General features: G+C 41.5%; 1 protein-coding gene across 4 annotated transcripts in view; it reads left to right on the plus strand.

The window, feature by feature from the left end:
• The window catches only part of exoc6b (exocyst complex component 6B), a 93,011-nt gene that overhangs the window by 30,920 nt on the left and 40,046 nt on the right, over window positions 1–22,045 (plus strand). For all 4 annotated transcript variants that reach the window (XR_011684810.1, XM_071459944.1, XM_071459945.1 and 1 more), the window contains exons 9-18: window positions 2,747–2,830; window positions 3,203–3,249; window positions 6,272–6,392; window positions 6,484–6,555; window positions 7,539–7,636; window positions 8,502–8,607; window positions 8,844–8,953; window positions 17,816–17,927; window positions 18,865–18,999; window positions 19,304–19,492. Coding sequence is in view for 3 of the 4 variants with exons in the window: in XM_071459944.1 (XP_071316045.1) it covers window positions 2,747–2,830; window positions 3,203–3,249; window positions 6,272–6,392; window positions 6,484–6,555; window positions 7,539–7,636; window positions 8,502–8,607; window positions 8,844–8,953; window positions 17,816–17,927; window positions 18,865–18,999; window positions 19,304–19,492 (1,074 nt within the window). In the remaining variant the exon portion in view is untranslated. The remainder of the gene's footprint in view (window positions 1–2,746; window positions 2,831–3,202; window positions 3,250–6,271; window positions 6,393–6,483; window positions 6,556–7,538; window positions 7,637–8,501; window positions 8,608–8,843; window positions 8,954–17,815; window positions 17,928–18,864; window positions 19,000–19,303; window positions 19,493–22,045) is intronic.

Raw genomic sequence — 22,045 nt, forward strand, 5'->3', positions numbered from 1 at the left:
TTTTAGTTGCTTGTATCCAAACTAAAATGTTTGCAAAGAAAGAAAATGAAAAACCTCAGTGCTTTTCTGTCAGCACCACTGGCGCAACAAGGAAGTGGATTCTAGAAACAACCAGAATATTGACTACTGATTATTTTCAATATCAATTAATCTTTATTATTTTAGAGATTAATTTTTGTTTTGATAAAACCATTTCCAAAAGACCAGCTAGGTCCAAAATATTGAATCTACCATCATCTAAGAAAAACTGTGAATTCACACATTTTAAAACATTAAACTGTCAGGTTTTTTTTACATTTTTGCTTAATACATGATTTGTTTATTATGATCAAACTAGTTGGGAATTAATTCTTCCAACTGTCATTGCAGCTGAATACCACATGATATATACACATTTACATACAGAGAAAGATATAAAGACGACCTCCAGTGATTTACACATAAAGGTCAGTTATCTCTCTCTCTGGGCTTGAGACAGACGCCTGTGTTATGCAGTCTGGAGTTTGACAGGTGTGCATCAGACCTGATGATGATATTGTTTGCATGATGGAAAATGTAGGATCCAGTGCCCCTGGAGCTGATACTAAGGATAATAAATCAGTTTATCTCAGTCTCTGCTGCTTCAGTTCGGACTGTTTTTCTTTTCATCTGTCTCTTGTTATTCCTCCAAACTTTATGGACGTGCAAAACTAAAATCAGTGCTTATTTCACTTAGTGTGGTAGTAAAATGCACATGTTCATAAATAAGAATAATAAGAGTCCAAGAGTCAAAGAATAAGAGTCCAAGCTGGCACATCTAATGTTGTTCAAATTGGTCTCAACTTTTCCATTATATCTCACATTAAATATTGAGTCCTTGATTTTTATTTTAGTGAAAACCTAAAAAGAAATATACTCTCAGTCAAACAGTGATGATCTGAAAAGATCCCACAAGTCCTAAGTTTAGATTTTCTTACTTAATGAAGGTTTATCAGCCAAGAAACTGTCACTGACATGTTTTGAATTTCTGTGTTTTCTCCTTTTACTGTGGTTAAGTGGCACAAAGCCGCAGTTAGAAAACACTGTTGATGTTGTCATTCTTCTATCTCACCGCCACCTATCATAGTGATAGCAGGTAGTGGTCACTACAGACGTGAACATATGTCATCAGCAGAGCCCAGGGGTCAGCACTGTAGATATTTGTTTTGGTGGTGGTCTGGTCGGTAGGTAAGAGGGCGCGTCCCGCTATCAGTCCAGACCTGGGCTCTTATCTCTGAGCTCACTAAGGACTGTCGGTCCTGGTCTGGACCTTAGATAGGCCACAAGTCTCTCTCGCTCTCTCACACACACAGATACACAGAGCAGAGGGAGTGATAAGAGGGAGAGCTTCTGTGTAATGGAAGGAAAAGATACGAGGGTGGTCAAGTTTAGAAAGCTGATTCTGTGAGTCTGTGTGTGGGTTTCAGTTTTGATGTCTGACCAGTGACGCCAACCAAAACTGAACAGGAATCGGCTTTAGTCATCAAAGACACACAAACACACACACTCTCTCTCTCTCTTTCTCACTCACATGATCTTATCTCAACTTTTCCCATCATTCAATGGTTGTAACCTTTGGTTTTATACCTCATTAAATTCATCCTCCCCTAAAATCAGTAACAGCCTCAAACAGCTGTAAACATTTGGCTGCGTACCTCGATGAAGTGCAGCGTCACAGTAAAATAACAATCCTGACAGCTGAACGTGTGTTACATGGAAATATGGGAAATAAGACTCAACAGCAACAACGTTCTGACACACATGTAAAACAATCTGGCTTCAGCTTTTAATGTGTTTTTCTTAAAATCTTTAAAAGTCCCCCAGTCATAATTCGTCTTCACTCGTTATGTGGAACAACTTGAAGTAGTTGAAACAGATGAAAGAGGGATAAAATTAAGCAGTTCCTTTACCACAGTTTTGTTTTCTTATAAAAGTCATATAAATGAATTAGAATAAATGATTAATAATCAGTCAATAAATCGAGACATTATCTGTTTATTTTGTGGAAAAACAGCCAAACATGATGGTGTTTAGTTAGTTTGAGCTTCCCATCACTTCCTCTAAATGAAAAATATTAAAGGATTATATTGTACAAAGGTAGATGTCCATGTGTTTTTGATTATAAAGAAGGTCTAGGTTCTATATTAATACTGTGAAAGTATCAAAGCCTCAGTCCACAGAGAAATGCACACAGCCTGTATTCAGAAACTGAGCCTTAAAACCAGCCGTCAGGACTTCTGGAACTTTGTGATGTCACAACAAAGCAGTCACTGCCCTCAGCCACCACTCAAGTCCCGCCCACCTGGACCCAGCATAGAACCTTGTAGGATTTGGTTTCTTTTGGAGTGTTTACCTGAAATCTGCTATATTTTTATTCAGTCACTCAGAAAACAATCAGCCAATCAGAAGAGAGGCTCAGAACCCTCTGGTTCTTAAAACCACAAATATATCTTCTTATGGAAATCAACACTTCAAATAAAACACTGTAAAAATGTCAAATATGGGACCTTTAAATAAATGAGTGTAAAAAAAAATTCATAATTCATAAATGTATCATTTATGTTTTTTTTCAACTGCTTATTTACAGTTTCAGAATATTTTTTAATTATATTCAGTCAGAAAAAAGGTTTTTCTACCCTTTAATCCATTCATTAATTTGCACTGGATTTAAGTCTGTCCCCTGCAGCACCGTCACTCCACCTGCTCTGACCTCCAGTCTGTGTTTTAGGGTTTGCGTGACGTGTTTGAGAACTACTACAGAAAGCAGAGGAGGAAACAGGCTCGCCTCGTACTGCAGCCCCACTCTAACATGGTATGACCCTGCACTGTCACTCTGTGTGTGTGTTTGAGTCTGCACTTTTACATCTACACACTCCTAACTACACTTATTGTACCCTTCCCCTGCGCACACACACACTCCTTAAACCATGTTAACTACTGTTATCATAAGGAATAAATGAACAAATGGAAGGATTTATGCTGTAAATATGTCAAAAACTATTAAACCATTAACTTTATTTTTTTTGCTTATGTAATTTTAGTTCCTGTTAAGTTTAATTTGGACATTTAGTCCTCTTAATTTATCATAACAGGCAAGTTAAGAAATATTTGCTACAGATTTTTTTATTGTTTTTTAAAAAACCTTCCCCCCAATCTTTGTTCTGCCTTTCTGATACATTTCTAGCATGAAACCTTGGAGGGATACAGGCGGTACTTCAATCAGATTGTCGGGTAAGTTGCTCGTATGTCTCTCCCTCCATCAATCCATCTGAACTACACCTCTTCATCTTCGTCACTGTTTCAAATCTCTTTCTTATGTTTTTGTGATTTCAACTGATTTGAAAGTTTCATTTTGCTCATCTGAAGACACAACATGTTGAAATGAAAAAATCTTACAAAAGATATCATTTAATTTTCAGCAATTGTATTCATATTTAACCGTCTATCCATCCATTTCCAACCTTATTGGTCATTCATCCATCAACCATCCACCTTTCTCTAACTCATCATCCAATGTATCCTTAAATCTGTGTCATCCATCCATCCACCCATTGTAAACCCTCTGTGTAACTTGGCAGATGAACGAGTGAGAGATGGTGAGAAAGAGAAGCTTCAAGCAAAAGCAAACATCCAGCATTTAGCGCCACCTCATTTCATTTCTTTTGAGTGACTTCTGACCATTTGATGTCTTTTCATCTTTTTTTTTAACCATCTCTTCCCACACTCACCCCTCCCCTCTTTTTACTTTTCCTCTCATCCATCGCTCCATCCAACTGTCTCCATTGTTTTCACATTTTCTCTCTCTCTCTCCCTCACACACACACACACACACACATAGTGGCGGCGATTGATAGAGTGTGTGTGATGGTGGTTGGCTAATTGCTGTTATTCCTTGTGTCTGTCTGGCTGGAGTAGACGCTTCTATAAACACTGCTAAGGCTGGACAGTAACACACACACACACACACACACACAAAGGCGCACACACACACACCCTCTGGTCTGTTATTCCCATCTGACGTGTTGGAAAGTGCCATCCCCTGTCTCTCATCAATTGCTGTTTCTTCCACTCTTTTTTCATCCATCCACCCAATCACCCTTTCATCTGCACTCTTTGTAGAAGAGAAACAATCTTTCAGTAACTTATATACTCTGTGACAACTAGACAGCTTATTGATAAAGTTGCCTCATGCATCTTGTTTAGGACTTAATCATCTAATTTATACATGTTGGTCCAATGAGAGTTACTGTGTTAGTTTCTTTCACAGTAATACACAACGTTAAAACTCTGAACTATGAACAAATTTGAAAGAAAGCTGAAGAGAAAATGGACAAAAAGTATAAAAGAAAATAACATTTTAATTGTTTAGCAGAGTGTCAGAAAATAATAACAGTTTGAACAATTTTCAAGGGAAAATGGAAAAACAGTCACTCGTTCCAGCTGTGAAGATACAGTGAAGATACACTAATCATTGTAATGATCATTGTAGACAATTTGAAGATATCACCTGAGCCAGAAGGCAAAGATCTCTAATTTACAAGTCGATCTTTGTTCTAACCCTCACCTATGGTCTTTAACTCTAGGTAGTGACTGATTGATCAAGACTGAGATCACAGACACAAGTGGCTAAAGGTTTGCTCTGTAGTGTGGCTGGGCTCAGCCTTAGAGGTAGGGTGAAGAGCTCGAGTAGAGTCGCTGCTCCTTCATTTCAAAACAAGCCACTTGAGATGGTTCGGGCCTCTGATTAGGATGCCTCCTGGGCGCCTTCCTTTGGAGGTTCTCAGGGACATCCAACTAGGAGGAGAACCCAGGTTAGATCCAGAACTCACTGGAGGGAATACATATCCCATCTGGCCTGGGAACCCCTTGGGATCCCCCAGGAGGAGCTGCAAAGTGTTACTGCAGGGTGATAGTGACCTGACCCTGGATAAGTGAAATAAAATGGATGGATGAACCTTAGGTTCTGGGATGATGTGAAGAAAGAGGGACGGTTCTTTAAGAACAAATAAGAGTTTCTCACACAAGCAAGTGGTGGAAAAAGTTGAAGAGATCAATCGAAAATGCTCTCCCAACATATTTATATTCTTCAGTAATGACAAAGAGGGGACTAACAGTCGGGCCACAGATTCGCCCACAGTGTGGCTTATTGTGGTCTGGCGAGTCTCAGTGGCAGTGGTTTGAGTGAGACATGTTGTCAGAGGACAAAAACCAAAGTAACTCTGCAGGCGCTTCGATCCATTTCACACAGGCGTCATTTCAAGAGAGCGGTGCAACAACATGATTGACGAGTGTGGCCCATTGCTGAGACATCAACGGTGATTCAGTGAATGGGCCATTTGCAGTGCTGTCATTGGTACTTGTAAATGATTTTCAAACTGGGTAAACACAGTGGCTATTCTGGAAAAGTTGTCATAATTCACTGAAACTGTCCACTGAAATATGAGGTTGGAAACAGGCTGTGCTGTTGCAGAATTCTACTTTGTTTGATATTGATACTTTAAATAGTTGTTCGCAAGGTTGACAAGATTTCAGCAGTGGGGAGTCGCGTCATCACCTAAACCGTCCCAAAGGTTTGCTGACTGAACCACCTTGCAGCTGCTGCACATTTGATGTCGACAGATATTTTCCAGACAATTATTTCAAGAGCTGAAGAGAAAAGCAACAGCAGCTACATCTTTGAGCAGTCTACTGTCTACAACGTATTTGTTTAAAGAAATAGTTGGACATCATAGGAAAATTTGCTTCTTCATTTACTTGGCAAGAGTCAGCTTGCAGGACTCTGTTTAAAGGTAATCCACCTACCAGCACCTCTAAAGCTCAATAATGAACATATCCGATCTCATTTGTTTACAGAGGTAATTTGGTGTTTTGCAGGGGGTTAAGTGCCGGGCTCATTCTTGAACGATGGCGATAGGTCTCCAGGAAGTCACTGCACCAAGCCAAGAAATAGTCCCAACGCAACTTGTCATTTTAACACAAAATATTTTGTACGGATTAAAGAAACAATATAATGACACGTTTTTAGAGGTGGACAAAGTCAGGGTAACTGTTTCCCCCCTTTTCCAGTCTTTATGCTAAACTCAGCTAGCTTTATGCTAAAGCTTCATATTGAACACACAAACCTGGGAGTGGTGGCAATTTTCTTATTTGAATCTGGGCAAGAAAATGAATATGTGTATTTCCAACAATCTTTAAAGCTTATTAGCTCATATATTTCTCCCCCCCTTGACGTTCCCTCCTTCCCTCCATCCAGGTTCTTTGTTGTGGAGGATCACGTTCTTCACACCACACAGGGTTTGGTCAACAGAGCGTACGTGGAGGAGCTTTGGGAGTTGGCGCTGTCCAAAATTGTCGCCGCCCTGAGGACACACTCGGTAAGACGAATGGATATGATGATAAATACAATACACTGTCAGCTGTGACAACAACACACACACTCTCTAACACACTCCTCTGTTTGCTCAGTCGTACTGCGATGACCCTGACCTGGTGCTGGATCTGAAGAACCTCATTGTCCTTTTTGCTGATACACTGCAGGTACGTGTGTGCGATTAATTGTTCAGCCTAGATTGCGAAGGAAGGAAACTGTTGCCATCCTCGCAGCTCTGGTCATCATCAGGCTGTATGAGATGATTAATTCGAGTTTTCTTTCCTTCCATGTTGATGTTTTTGTTCTATTTGTTCAGGTATCTCTGCACATGCCAAGTGAGCTGTGTTACCCAAGAGGCCCATGAAACTTGTTCAAAGCATGTTTTGCAGCTATAAAAATAAATGGATGCCAATCTGTACAGAAAAAAAAAACTTTCCTTCTTAATTCGACCTTTTTAGAAATAGAAGCTCATATATTTACTCTCCGCTGCATGTATGAACTAACCTGGATAGATTGAGTGTGACAGATGGAGGGATGAATGGGAGAAAGAAGGGATGTGGGTGAAAGACCGGATGGGAGAAACATTCGGAGATGAGTGAGAGCGAACGAGGGAGGGGGAAGTGATGAATGGATGATACGATGCCCAAATGTCATTCAGGTGAAGTGATGAGGTGCCGCTGAATGGCTGAATTCACCCTCTCCTCTCCTCCGACAGAGCACCAGACCTGTTTTCATCGTTCGTCCAGACTCATAAAAGCAGCTTTAAAACCGCACAGATTCTTAAGTTTCTTGATCAGTGTTAAGATATGGATGGATGACTGTCCACCCACATATTTTGCAGTTTTATTAAGAAATATTTAATTTCTTTTTCTGCTCCTTTCCCTGTTGTTTTCCTGGTGACCTGAAGGGCAGGAATTGTGAGGAAATTTACGTCACAAAAATGGGATTTCAGGTTGCAGATCACATCGCTGAAATACCAGATGTTGAATATCAATATTACGTTTGGTATTTTGCAATGAATGGCTCATAAATGTAAAATTTCAGTTACTGTTACAGTAGTTTTAACAGGGAAGATACTTGTTTCTGCTCCTCGTTCACCTGTTCGTGTTTGGATCCAGCTGACTGCTCGCTCTGGTTTTCTCTCCTGCAGGGTTATGGGTTCCCGGTGTCGCAGCTGTTCGACATGCTGCTGGAGATGAGGGAGCAGTACGGGGAGATCCTGCTCAAGAGGTGGAACATCACCTTCAGGTACTGATGAGACAAAGACGGCTGACGTTTGCTGTTTGTGTGGTGGAGGCAGAAAGAGACTGAGAGAGAGGTCGTGGGCATCTTGAGATGACGTCAGGCCGATAATTCTGTTGCTCAGTAGCTGAGGACGGGTTTCTGACCTTCCCCTCTCTCTAGTCTTAAGGTCATGAGGGCGCACACACACACACACACACACACACACACACACACACACTTAAACACCAATGGTGGTTTGTGGGAAATGTCCTCATCCTGGTTTTGAAGTTTTACGACCAGCCAGAGAGAGGAAGTGTTTTAAAGCAAACGTCCGGAACATTCTCTGCCCTTCAGAATGGGTAGTACCCTTACAAGACTGTGTGTGTGTGTGTGTGTGTGTGTGTGTGTGTGTGTGTGTGTGTGTGTGTGTGTGGGCTTACATGCCATTGTTTCACCATCGCTTTTGTCCAATGACACCAGTGGGACTTTCAGCAGCGAGAACGGACAAACAAACACTCTCACTCCCTCTCTCCTTCCCCTCTCTCTCTCTCTCTTTCACACACACACACACACACACACACAAACACTGGGGAAGCCACAGGAATGTTGTGTTGTATTGTTGGAGAGAGAGCGCTCTCTGGTTCATGGCCTCTCCATGGAACGTTGGAACGTCCGAACTCTGGAGCGCCAACAAGAAGAGGGGGTGGTGAAAGAGGGGAGGGTGGTAAGAAAACCTCAAGCATTAGAATGACCCCCAATGTGATGATTGAATGTGTGTGTGTGTGTGTGTGTGTGTGTGTGTACACATACATACATATGTAAATATAACAGAGAGAGGGGCTGATATCATCACAGTCATTCCTTTTGTATCTTTGTTTGTCCTCTCCAGGCAGGTGCTGGACCAGGACAACTACAGTCCAATCCCAGTCTCAACAGAGCAGGAGTACAGAAACTACACTTCCCAGTTTCCCCTGCAAGACCCCGAGCTGGAAAAGGTAAATGAAGGAGGCAGCAGGGAATGGCAGGATCTCAGGATACGACAAATAGATACGAAAAAAATTATATTAATTTGTTAAATTTAATGTCCCCAGAGAAATAAAGCCTGACCTTGTGTGTCTGTCTCTGTGTGTGACGTCTGGTCGATGAAGTGAGGTTGCTTGTACAGAAATTGTGAAGTAATATTTGAGTAAAATCTTACTTAATCCCTGTTTCTTTGCTGTATTTCCTCTAGCTTCCCTTCCCCAAGAAGCTTCCCTTTTCTGAGTTTGTGCCAAAAGTCTACTGCCAACTCAAAGAGTTCATCTATGCCTGTCTGAAGTACTCTGAGGATCTACATCTCAGGTACATGTGCATTCAGAACCTATGCTTCTTACTCTTCTCTGTCAAAGACATTCATGCTGTCAGAGTTTGTCTTCTTGAGGAAGTTTTTCCCACTTTGTCAAACAAATCTGTAAATCCTGACTCTCACAGCACAACAGTTCCTCTTTATACCTGCTGACCAGGTGCTTTACTAGGAAGGTGCAGGGTGTCAAACTGTCCCCTTCAGTTCCAGTCCTAACTGTGCAGGCAATGTGGACATGATCCCTCACTGGCTTCCCACTCAAAATGGTCCCATTTCAGTCAGAACTAACACGTAATTCATTCTGATTCATTTGAGCAGAATGCATGTAGCTAAAGTATTCGTGATGTTTTTATGACGAGGTAACAGATGAGTCCTCGTGTTTGTTGTCATGGTAACGGTAACAGTACATCAGGTAAGTCCCATAAATGGCAGTGTGAATAGTTACTCGACATGCTAAACCTGCTGCAGTGTGTGGGGCCGTCATGACTCCAGGTGGCTATCTCAAGATGAACCGACCGACAACAGACTGCACACGGATCTGAGCTTTCAGTTTGTGTTTGTTGACAAGCTGTTGCTACGGTTACGAGAGGTGAGGCCACAGGAGTCCAGAGAAAATGGAGAGGATTCTCCTTTGTTCAGTCTGTCCCTACCTGCTGGTAGCTAATGTTGGCTAGCCAGGTGCCTGCAGGCTGAAACACAAACATCTGGAGCACAGGTCATTTAGTGAGGAGACGTCGGTCTGTGCTGGAACTGGATTATTATTAACACTGGATGTCAGTGTTCTGCTTAGTTTTTTAAAATATGCAGCAGCCTTCCAGTGGTGCAGATATTTTATTATTCTCACAAGTATTGAATTAAAAATAATAAAATAAATCTCTTTTCTTATCCACGAGCTGTTGTAAATAATCCTCTGACACATTACTTCTCAGGTGTGTTGGTGTTGTGGTTAGCTGTTCAAAATGTTGTCATAGAGAACAACAGTCTGTTTAACTGATACAGCAATGGGTCAGGGTCACAGAGCCTGTTTGTAGAATAAAAACCAAACTCATTTAAACTGAATATTTTTATATATTGGCTAATAAATTAAATAACAAGTGAACTGCTGAACAGGAGGTCGCAGCAGGGGGCGAGTGTTTTGCATCATAATGCTTCTTTTACCCCCAAGAACCTTTTTTGTTTTTCCTCCATCACTTTCCACACACACACACACACACACACACACACACACACACACACACACACACACACACACACAGATACTTTCCTTGGTCGATTGGTTCTTTCCATTCAGATCAGGGATCTTTGTCTCATTAGATTTGGCCCACACGAGGACACAGACACACACACAGACACAGACACACACACATACACACGCCACAACTCAGCAATCAAGTCCAGTTCTGTAGAGGTTAAACAGTAACCTCCTGAGTCCGTGTGTGTGTGTGTGTGTGTGTGTGTGTGTAGGTTATGGTTGATGGAAGAATTAGCTAAAACAATGCAGCTACTTTTCTACTGAGGAGACGAGCAATCAGGAAACAACTTCCGCTGTCCAGAAGTATTTCACAAGGCTGGGACTCAGCCAGGCACACAAACACACACACACACACATTGAACAATATACATGGAGACATACATACATGCACACACACAGGAAACCTGAACTGTAAATGTAAACTTACAAAAGACACGATGCAAATGCTGAACCAGGAAAATCTACACATTTTCCAGAGAGAGGAACACACACTTTCACACACATTTTGCACAAACACACACACTGCGAATCCTTCTGTGTAATATGAATTATTAATGTCAAACTTTTTGTGTGTGTGTGTATGTTCAGCATGCATTGGTGCACTTTTGTAACTACGTCTGTACTTCTTTTTTTTTTTTTTTTTTTGGTGTGCTTGTGTGTGTTAGTGTGTTGCTTCTCCGTGGGGGCTGGGAGCCGGGGAGGTATCATTGATCCATGACTGACGGAAGAAAAAGAGACAGAGGCAGGAGGAGGAGGAGTGATTGGAAAAAGTTGTCTAATCAAAAGAGAGGAATTGGTTAAACAGAAAAAAAGGGATGAAAAGAATCAGTCTTTGTGTGTTTGTCTCCATCTGTGTTCAGACGTTTATGTTGGTAACGATGGGACGTAAAGTGCTGATCCAGCAGAGGAAACACTGTCCCTCCATCCAGTTAAATGAAACCTGGATTTAAAGAAGGGAACTGGTCTAAGCAACAGATCAGTCCTAAAACTAATCTCAAGAATCTTTTATACATGTGCACCCACTTCTTTCTTAGTAGATATTAATATGTAAAACATTGATCTTCATGACTCACAAAAAAATAAGTGGAATCCAATAAAAAAAACACCCACAACACCACAAACAGACATAAAATAAGATAATTAAACACTTAAAGGAGCTATATGCAAGTTTTTGCTATTGCTACATAGCCATTGTTAGCATTAACAGCTGTTTACTTACCAGTCTAGAAGAAATGTGCGTTCAGCATCAACTCTATTTCATTACTCACCAACGGCTAATTCCAGCAGTGGAAAGTAACACCCTGCTTCTATTATGTCTTTTCTTCTACTGAATTTACCATGCTAACCAGCTAGCCCCAGCCTGTCTTGTCACTTTCTGATAGCGTAGCCTTACTGTAGCCTCCAATCTGTCCTGAAGACATAGCACTGCTCAGAGAGAATATCATTAGCTCTTGTATTATAAACAAAACAATGGCTGATAGGAAGCTCTTGTCAAGCCACAATCACCACCACCCACTCCTGGCAAGAAACCACGTTCACTTACAAATAGCCCCTTTAAAGTCACCTCAAAGGTTCAATGTGTAATCAATCTTTTCTTTACAACAATTGGCTCCAATGAGGAGCGGTATACAGTTAAAACAACCTGCTAAGACACTTGCATGCCACCCTTTGTGGTGTTGCACATGAAGTTAGAATAAGAGAAGCGGTTTTAAAGTCAGGTGTCTCGATGCTTTTTGAGGAAATGTTTCCATGAATACAGTCTGCTTTGGCCTGATTCACTGGATTGCTTAAATAACTCGACTCTGTCTGAACTTACCACAATGTCCCAGACAGATGTTTTTCAAGTAACAGTTTCTCTCTGGTCTCCTGCTGACCAGACAGCACTAATCGCTCTTTTCAATCAGAGTAATGACTCCACTGTTTGACCTGGCTTGATTTCTATGGTTGTGCACACCCTGCTATCTGGTTACCACAGCGGCACGCCTTCCTGCCAGCTTCAAACACACACATGCATGCAGCCGCACAGGTCCGGATGCAGACGGGACGATGGAGCGGGATTGTGGTCATTGATCCCTCCTGACCTCTGACCTTAACCTCTGGTCACATTTCTGATTTGGCGGAAATAGTGTGTGTGTGCGTGCATGCATGGTTTGCTACTTTTCTACTTCAATCTAAATGCACGACTTGTCCACATCCGTGCGCGTATTTCTTTTGTTTCCGTGCAAGTGTGTGTCTGTTAGTGGGTCTACATGTTTTCATCCACTCTAGTGACATGGAAACGTCAGTCTGTCGGTCAATAGGTCCACTGCTTCAGTTCAGACTGATCTCAACAACCAATAGATGGATTGGCATTAAACTTTATTCAGACACTCATGGTTCCCAGACAATGAATACTAATGACTTTGGTGATCATCTGACTTTTCCTGCAGTGCCACCATGAGGTTGACCTTTGTAGTTTTAAGAGAAATGACTTGACAACTATTGGAAGGTTTGTCATGACGCCGTTTGGTTCAGACATTCATGGTTCGACTTTTGGGATCCCTTCAGTTTTCATCTAGAACATCGTCAGACCAAAACTTCAAGTTGTCCGATACCTTGGTTTACAACGAAACAACTAAGTAAACACACTTTAGCATGCTTGCAGGCTAAATTGCAATGGTGAACACAGCATTGTATCTGCTTTTTCATTGAGGATTCTAACGTACAGGCCTTATAGAGCCATTGGCACATTTAACAAGATAAAGCTGCCTTACTGACAGCCAGTATTGAAGTGATAGGATGAGCAGCAGGTTGGCTTCTTCCATTATTTTCAAGATGTCACCTCCTTCCCAATCAATCAAACCGCCCATGGCTACAGCCTCTGTCCACAGTAACATTCACTCCAAAAAGCCTGATGAGGAAAAGGAAACTTCCTAAAAAGATCTTTGCATTATCTGTAATCTGATTAGATGTTAATTCAGAGAGGTTTTGTTTGCAACTTTTTCTGCAGTCTTAATATTCATGGCTTTATGTACATATTAACTTAGATGTGCCATTGGTTGAGATTCATGTAGTACGTGTCCTCAAAAACGTTCTTATTGTAACATCTATGTGTATAAATGGATTGTTGCAACCGACAGAACTTGAAGAAATTTAATATATTTAATGACATTTGCATATCCCTGTTTTCCCTGTGAATTAATGAGTTCTTGCCTTTATTATATTATTGTATCTGAAAGTGTTTTCAACTGATTGCACACATTTTGTTGAACACAATGGCGTCCTGTTTCACTGCACAGATCTCAAGTGAACTTATCCATCAGAGTCTTGCAGAATTACAACAGTACAAATGCTCAAAATGAAGGAAACATCTCTTCAAAGAAGATTGAAAGCTGTTGTTTCTACTTTTGAGTTGTCCTTAAGAAAACACAGTAATTTACGTCCAGTCATATTTAGTTGCAGACTTTACTTGACCTGAGTGGTGGTTTGGCAGAAGCTTCCATGTTGAAGATTGTTCAGCTCTTTGATGGTTCAAGAGCAAAAGGAGATGAGGTGGTGTTGGCATGAAAATCTGTGGTACATCAACCTGTACCCTGGAGGTAGAACAACTGGGCTCGTGGCCAGAAGTTTGCCGGTTAACTCTTAGAAAAACCGGGAAGATGAAACAACACCTTTTGTTAATTTTGTTGTTCTTGGAGCCACCACACACCAAACAGATGCCCACGAGCCACACACTCAACCCTTAAGTCTGGTCCAACTTTAGAAGACCGTGGGTGTGAATGTGTCAAACTGTGAATATGAAGCAGGGTGTTGCTGAGAAAGAGCATGCTGGCTGGCTCGGCCTGTTCGAGGTAAGGACTGTGAAGAAAACAAGCAGCTGTGAATGGAAGTGAGAACACATTTGTGGCCACGATTTCCACACAAGAGAAGACAATCGAGTAATTCAAAATCAAATTGCACGCATCAATCTCAGCCATGAGCAGACTGTTTGATCACAGACACTTCCACAGTTCTCCAGCTGAGATCCAGCCACTGTCGACCTCATGAAAGTGCTTTTAAAACGGGTTTGATGTAGCCTGGAGTTGGCAGTGTTAAACCAATCAGAATTTAAAGGAGACTTTGTGGTTGGGCTTGGGCGAATGGCTTGTCTTGTTATTTAGTGATGCTGTTACATCTCAGAAAGACTTTCTAATTTATCTTTTTGTTAATAGTAAATTAATCAAGTCCTAATGTTTATCTGAAAGTGCTAGCTTGTGGAGGAGTATAATGGCATCACCAGTAGCTGTATGTGGTAGGATTTAGCTGTTAGGATCGTTAAAAGTTGCTCCATGATGACATTATTAATTCAAAAAGGATAAAGATATTAAAATAGCTGCACTGCATCAATTGACTCTGCTCTATAACATGGTTCGCAGTCAGTTAAAAGGCATGAATATATGGTACAACCATGTTTTCTTGAGTTAAATATATTTTTCTCGCCAATCTTGATAGCAAGTGTTGACGGCTGGCGTGTTTGCTAGAAAAGAAACCAAAATGTGCTGAAAGCAACAATTACCTCCATTTTCAGCTGATTTAAGGCGTCACTTGTCATTAATGATGTGATAATCTGTGACTTCTCATTGGTTCTCACACCACATCTCAACCACCAACAACAACTTCTTCTAGAAATGCTAACATAGCATTTTGAGCACTGGTAGCTCACAAAACTGTCCACAGGTTAACCTTTTGTTGGGCTTTTATTGTGATAGCGCCACAATCAGTGACTGTTACTGTAACTCCAGTGGTCAACATACAGTTATGGACACTTTCTTTGGTCAGTGAGTTAGTTATAGTTTATTTTATGGAGCCATTTCTGTTGTGTTTTGAGCTCTAGCACTGGTCCTCCATGTTGTAAACATTACGCACGTGTTCCTAACAAACGGCCCGTGTTTGTGAAGCTAGTACCACTACCAGTTTAGAACAACTTCTCTGTGCATTTTGTACTATATGACCTCATAGCAGCCGCTCCCTCCTTTCACATAGCTCCAGTCACATCACTGAAGAGCTGAACCACACTGACATTTACTGTGAGAACTGCTGTTTCAGTGACAAATGACGTAGAAAGTCGTGCTAAGGAGCCATTTGAGGGTGAGAGAAAAACATGAGTGGAACTCTTATTTGCCTGCCATTGTGCACACACACAGAGACACACACATTTACACACAGACAGAAACAGCATGTACACACTCACTCACTCACTCACTCAACCTGTCGATCCTCCAAACGTCATCACACACAGGCAGCCGGGCGGACTTGGCTGGCGAACTGATGACCACAGTTGATTTCTATTATATGTGAAGACCGCTACGAATCACAGTCACTCATTGCTCCACACTTGGATTAGGACATTATGTGTGTATGCGTGTGTGCGTGCGTGTGTGTTTGCACGTTCCTTAGCACTGTCCAGAGAGTGTCTCGTGGTACGGTACGTGCATACCTGTGGCTTCCTGGCTACGTGCGCTCTGACCCTCTCACTGTTTTCACTGCTGACTGTGTTCTTTTTTTTTGTTGCTGTTGTTGTCATTGTTGTAGCTCGTGGTGTATTTTTAGCAAATACCTCTGCATGTATCCATCCATCTCTCACAGTGCAGTAAACACACTGCACTGGAGCCATTTGGCTTCTTTTTGACAGCGTTGACCACTGTGCATTTATTGTGACTGATGGTGGCATAAATATAATGAAATTCAATCTGGATTCTGCGGTGTGTCTATATTTGTATGTGTGTGTGTACACTTGGAGAGTTCACTAGCATACATTGACTTTTTGCCACTCTCCACACACACACATACAATTTCTGTCCACTCGGCACTTCTGCAGCTCCAGGAATTTCCCCCCCCTGCTCTGAATCGTCGGAACGTTTTTAGGATTCCTCCGTTTTTTTGGAAACAAAGTGAGTTTGGAATTCCAGCTCTCGCTCTCCCTCAGGCGACACTGTGTGTGTGTGTGTGTGTGTGTGTGTGTGTGTGTGTGTGTGTGTGTGTGTGTGTGTGTGTGTGTGTGTGTGTGTGTGCGCGCGCGTGTGTGCGTGTGCGTGTGCGTGCGCGCACTTAGGTTGAATTCCAGGCGCGCACAATTTACTGATTTGGTTGGAATGTGTTTGTTACCCACAGGGCTCTGGAATCACACACACAAAAAAACACACACATGCACTAAGACACACAAAACGCAGATTCCTCTTCATCATCTCGCAGTGGGAGAAAGCGATCGCTTACGTTTCCGCTGATTATCTCTCTCTGCACAATGTGTGTTTGACCTCCTCTGACCTTTTGTGCACGTATGTGTGTTGCACTATAAACTGCCTTTTGTGTATTTTTACATCCTTCTGACCTCGTGTGTGTCTTCATGATATGTGTCATGAGTGTGATTTTAATGGTGTGTGTCAGTATTTGTCGAACGTGTGTCCAACCTGGTTGAAGCAGTTATTAAACAGCAGGTGACGCTTGGCCAGGGCCACACGCTGCCATGAAAAACCTCGCCAGAGGTTTGCCTGGGTTTCTTCACCAAACATCACCCACATTTCAAACATAACAAAACTGATAGTATGTCAGAGATTCGTGTATCCACCCTCAAACAATTTGTTTTAACAGGAAACATGAGCTCATTTCAGACTCAAGAAAGCCTGTAGCCTTTCTTCAGGCCTTGTTGGCTGGACAGAGGTGGTAATTTTATGACTATTTAAAGTCTGCTGAGGACTGGAGTGGTTATGTGTATATAGAAAATAAGCAGGGAAGGTGACACAAGTCAAATATAGGTTTTTTTGATTTCTATTTAGCAGCCCAGAAGTCTGTGATTCCAGTGATTAAATTAAATTGCCTTTTCAAAGTTGTTTAGGTTGTTTATTTTAAAGGTGCCATGTTTTACTCTTCTCCTGTGTTTTATTTAAAGTGTTGATCTCCAAAAGAAGATATATTTGTGGTTTTAAGAACCAAAAACCATCTCAATGTAGTTTAACATCTCCTCTCTCAGGCTTCTCTGGTAACAACAGCCAATCAGAAGAGAGGTTCTGAGCCTCTCTTCTGATTGGCTGACCGTTTTCTGAGTGATTGAATAAAAATATAACAGATTTCAGGAAAACACTTAGAGAAACCAAATCCTGCAAGGTTGGATGGTGGGTCCAGGTGGGCGGGGCTTGGGGCATCGCTGAGGGCATTGACTGCTTTGTTGTGACATCACAATGTTCCAGAAGTCCTGACGGCTGGTTTTAAGGCTCAGTTTCTGAATATAGGCTGTGTGCATTTCTCTGTGGACTGAGGCTTTGATACTTTCACAGTGTTAATATAGAACCTAGACCTGCTTTATAATCACAAACACATGGACATCTACCTTTAGACTGTGTGGGACCTTTAAGACAATGTTCTTCTAATGAACCTGACAGCTTATAACATGGTGATGTGCTCATTTGAATTGGCTGACAGACTTTTTCCAAATGGAGAGATTCGCAGACAGAGAAATTCACTTAAACTGTTTGTTCTGGCTTTGGGACACAGCAGCTCTCTGCAAGCAATGGAAGAAAACGCTTCTGCACAGTCATTGATTCTCTGTCTGTGTGTGTGTGTGTGTGTGTGTGTGTGTGTGTGTGTGTGTCCTCAGCTCCACGGAGGTCGACGATATGATCCGCAAGTCGACAAATCTGTTGTTGACCAGAACCCTCAGCCACTGTCTGCAGTACGCCATTAAAAAGAAGAATGTCGGGCTGGCAGAGGTATTGTGTGTGTGTGTGTGTCTGTGTGCTTGTGTGTGTGCGTCCAGTCTGTAGAGGGAACACGTTTGCACAACTTGAGTGTAACTCCGCTGCTCAGAACGGTCATTCTCAACATTTCCAGCTCATTAACCGACACAGAAACAAACACTTCCTCTTATCAACCTGCTGTTGTTGGTGATTTTCACTCTCCACGCTGTTTGTTTCCATGCTCGACAATCAGCCCTAGAGACCAAACACTCCTTCATTTACAAGAACAGGATGTAATTATGAGATGGTGTATTGTGGAAATTTCTGCATCCTTTATTAAACAAGTTCATTTAATAATCAGAAATGGTGCTGAAATTCCAAAGAAACCAGCAGTGTGTCATGACAGATGCAAGATAAAGCAAATACAATCACATTAAGTGTCACTGGACTGATTATTGTAGATAATAAACACATTTCATCAGAGGTCCAGTATGTTTACTACATTTCTTCAGCACATTAATATAGCCTTTCCATGGGGGAAAAAATCTACTCAAATGAATAAATAAACACATGAAGACAAAGGACCAAACTGACCTCTTGACATTTAATGTCTTATTATTATAAAAGATGTTTTTACCAGGAAATGACAGTAAAGGTAACAAAAGGCAATAGAGACAACATAATGTCATGTGTAGGAGACATTAGACTTTTATATTCAAAGGTGCATTTGTCTCTTTATCTTAAGACCGAGGTCATAGAAAAATTGTCTACACACAAAAAAACATAGAATAAGCTTAGTTTATTCCGTATAAGGCGACACAATGTGAGAATAAATTGACCAAATAATTGAACAATCGTCATAGCAACTTATAGACCATGTAAATCTAAAGACATAGATACAGATGTTTGTATCAAACATGACTGAAGTTGTCCGGTGTCATCTTTGTGTGCTCTGTTTGTTTACACTCAGCTGGTGCAGGTGATCATTAACACCACCCACCTGGAGCAGAGCTGCCACTTCCTGGAGGAGTTTATATCAAACATCACCAATGTTCCTCCCGACACAGTAAACGCTACCAAGCTGTACGGGACCTCCACCTTTAAGGTAAACACAGACACAATCCTTTTTTCCCCAGCTGTTTGGTGTGTCCTTGTTTCCTTCCTTCCTCCCTATTTCTTTACCTTCATTTTCCCAAACAAACCTTTCTTATATGTTATATGATTTTTTTCATTATTTTGAGTTTTTTCTTATATTCCTTTCTCCATTCTTTCTGACTTTCCCGTCATTCCTTTCTTTCTTCCTTTTTTCCATTTTTCTTCCATACGTTTTCTTTGTCTTTCCCCTTAAGTTCATGTCCGTCTTCCCTCTTTAAAAAATAAAAAACACAACTCTCCGTGGTCTCCGTTAGGACGCTCGTCACGCAGCAGAGGCGGAGATCTACACCAGCCTCAACGCCAAGATCGACCAGTTCCTGCAGCTGGCTGATTACGATTGGCTGGCCCCGGTGCAGGGAGGCGGGACTCTGACCGCCAGCGACTACCTGATCGACCTGATCGCTTTTCTGAAGAGCACCTTCAGTGTCTTCACCAACCTGCCTGTTAGTACACACACACACACACACACACACACACAGACACACACACACACACACACACACACACACACACACACACACACAGAGACACACACACACCACATCAATACCATTCTCATGTCTGTACTAGCAGTGGCTTTTCCAGTAGCTGATGCTAATATGAGGTTTTTTTTGTTTTTTTTTTTGCATCTGAACAATTAATCAAAATATTATCAAAATTACAATATGGCCAAGTGCAAACATCCAAATCGCAGAAGCTGCAGTTTGTTGATGTGTCACAACAACAGACCATAAATGAAGTGCTGCAGTGCTACAGACACGCCACAGAAAAGTATTTTATTTTATTATTATTACTTGTAAGTCCACAAGTAATCATAAAACTAAACTCCTAAAAAAAAAGATTTATTTAAAAAAACAAAATAAATATAAATATTATATAAATATTTTTATTAAAAAAAAAAAAAACCTGATTGTTTTATCAGCCTTGTGAGCAAAGCCATTGGCCGATACAGATTATCTCAAAATGCCTTAAATATAAACTGTCAGGTCCACAGGATGTAAACCTGCGACATTAGTGTCCACTGCCTGTGGACATGAGTACATCCTCAGTGTGAATGTGTGTGTGTGTGTGTGTGTGTGTGTGTGTGTGTGTGTGGACGTGCGTTATATAAGCTCCCTCCACCGTCTCTCTGCATGTTAGCATGAGACATCACAGGGCAGGACAATCTGCTTTACTTCGTTAGAGTATCAGCTTGTTACGGGTTAGATCGTTAACATGGGGCCCGTTAAGCTCATTAAAGGGTGAGCTGCTCAGGTCAGCAGCACCAGATCATACAGCAGCTCAGGCTATTGACTCTACAGCCCGACGGCACTGACATTATACGCTCCATCAGGACTTTCTCTTGCACCATGAACAATATAGAGCGAACTGCAGAGTGAAGAAATAATTTACACAACTTTATGACGTCAAATCAAGCATCTTAATCACTTCCTGTTGTAGCAGCTGCTCTAAATGAAAAGTGAGTTCTGTGCTAATAATCAGGATTTGATCATTTTTGTAATCTTTAACACCATTAATCACCCAAAAGTGTCGACTGCCTCCTTCTTTGTCAGGTTTTAATGATCATGTGACAAGAACAGTTCGCTTGTTAAGAAGCAAAAGTGACAGGAGGATAGATGATGGTTGGAGAGCTGCAGTTTCCCACAGATGTATTGAGCAATGAAGTGGACAGAGTCTGAGGTTCTGGATATGTTTTTCACACTGTAAATTTGTCTTTTAGCTCAGTTTACTTTGAACAATGAGGTAAAGAAAAACATGGATCTGCACAACTTTAAACTCTGTATTTAAATCTTTTTCTGTGCTTTTTATGTAAACTGTCCAAAACACACAAGATCTCTACTCCTACTCTGTCCTTTTAAGATGCACATGGGCAGTTTTCATTACTCACACACACTCACACACACAAGCACCAGTTTTAAGATGATTGCACATAGAGATTTGGTCAAAGCGGGTCACAAGGCCATAAGGCCACACACACAGTGGTTGAGCTAAGTGTTTTCCAGCACTTCTAAGAAGCTTTTCCTACACCCCCACAAGCCCTGAACATGACCCCGTCACATACACACACACACACACACACACACACACACACATTTTAAAACACACTCACGCAGTGTGGGGCCTCCTAAGTAGATCAGATGCTATGGATCTAAAAAGCTGGGTGGCATGACCCTCTGAAACAGAGGCGATCATGTAGAAGAGTAGAGTTACTCAGAAATGAATTAGATACTACGGAAGGAAGTAGTTCTACTCTTAATGCTGTTGCTACTACTGCTCGTATTCCTTTACCATTACTGGCACTAATTCTGCTACATCTACAGCTCCTCTGTTATACACCTCTTAATAGACCAAAATCTGAAAGAAGTCAGCTCACCATCCTATCACCATACCACCATACAGGACCGTCATGACCCACTACCTACTACTACCTATTGGTAGTGCATACCAATGCTACTACTTCTGGTACTGCTGCCTCCTCTATGTTTGACTGCAGCTTCTAAAATGGGGATAACATATAGATTCTGTTTGTAAAATCCAAGTGTGAACCTCCAGGGGCTGGAAAATGAAGCCAACATGGACGTCCCAAAAGCTGCAGTTCCTCAAATGAACATTTGACGCTGGCTCCAAATCTCAATAGACTCTCATGTTAAAATGTCCAACTTAGCAGAAATAAACATTTTTACAGCGTGGTACAAAAAACGGTTTCCTCCTTTATGACAACTGTATGAAGGGGATGAATTTTTATGTAACTCACATGTTTTCAATTCAATTTTATTAAGGATTAAGGTCATGCATAACTCAGGGTGGACCAAAGCTTTAAATTGACAGGTGGTTTTCCACAAACAAGCATGGACCTAAGTCTCGGCCAGACCTCTTTGCCCATTTTGGGATTAGCCAGAAGTTAAGCGGAGTCAGGCACTGCCAAGGTGGCAATGGCAGAGCAGCCCACTCTGAGCTTCAAAACTGCTCCTCAGAAACAGATGGGTGACGTCACG

The sequence above is a fragment of the Trachinotus anak genome, unplaced genomic scaffold, assembly GCF_046630095.1.
Source record: "Trachinotus anak isolate AG129_WGS33_773 ecotype Australia unplaced genomic scaffold, CSIRO_AGI_Tana_v1 ptg000023l, whole genome shotgun sequence".
Classification (NCBI taxonomy): domain Eukaryota; kingdom Metazoa; phylum Chordata; class Actinopteri; order Carangiformes; family Carangidae; genus Trachinotus; species Trachinotus anak.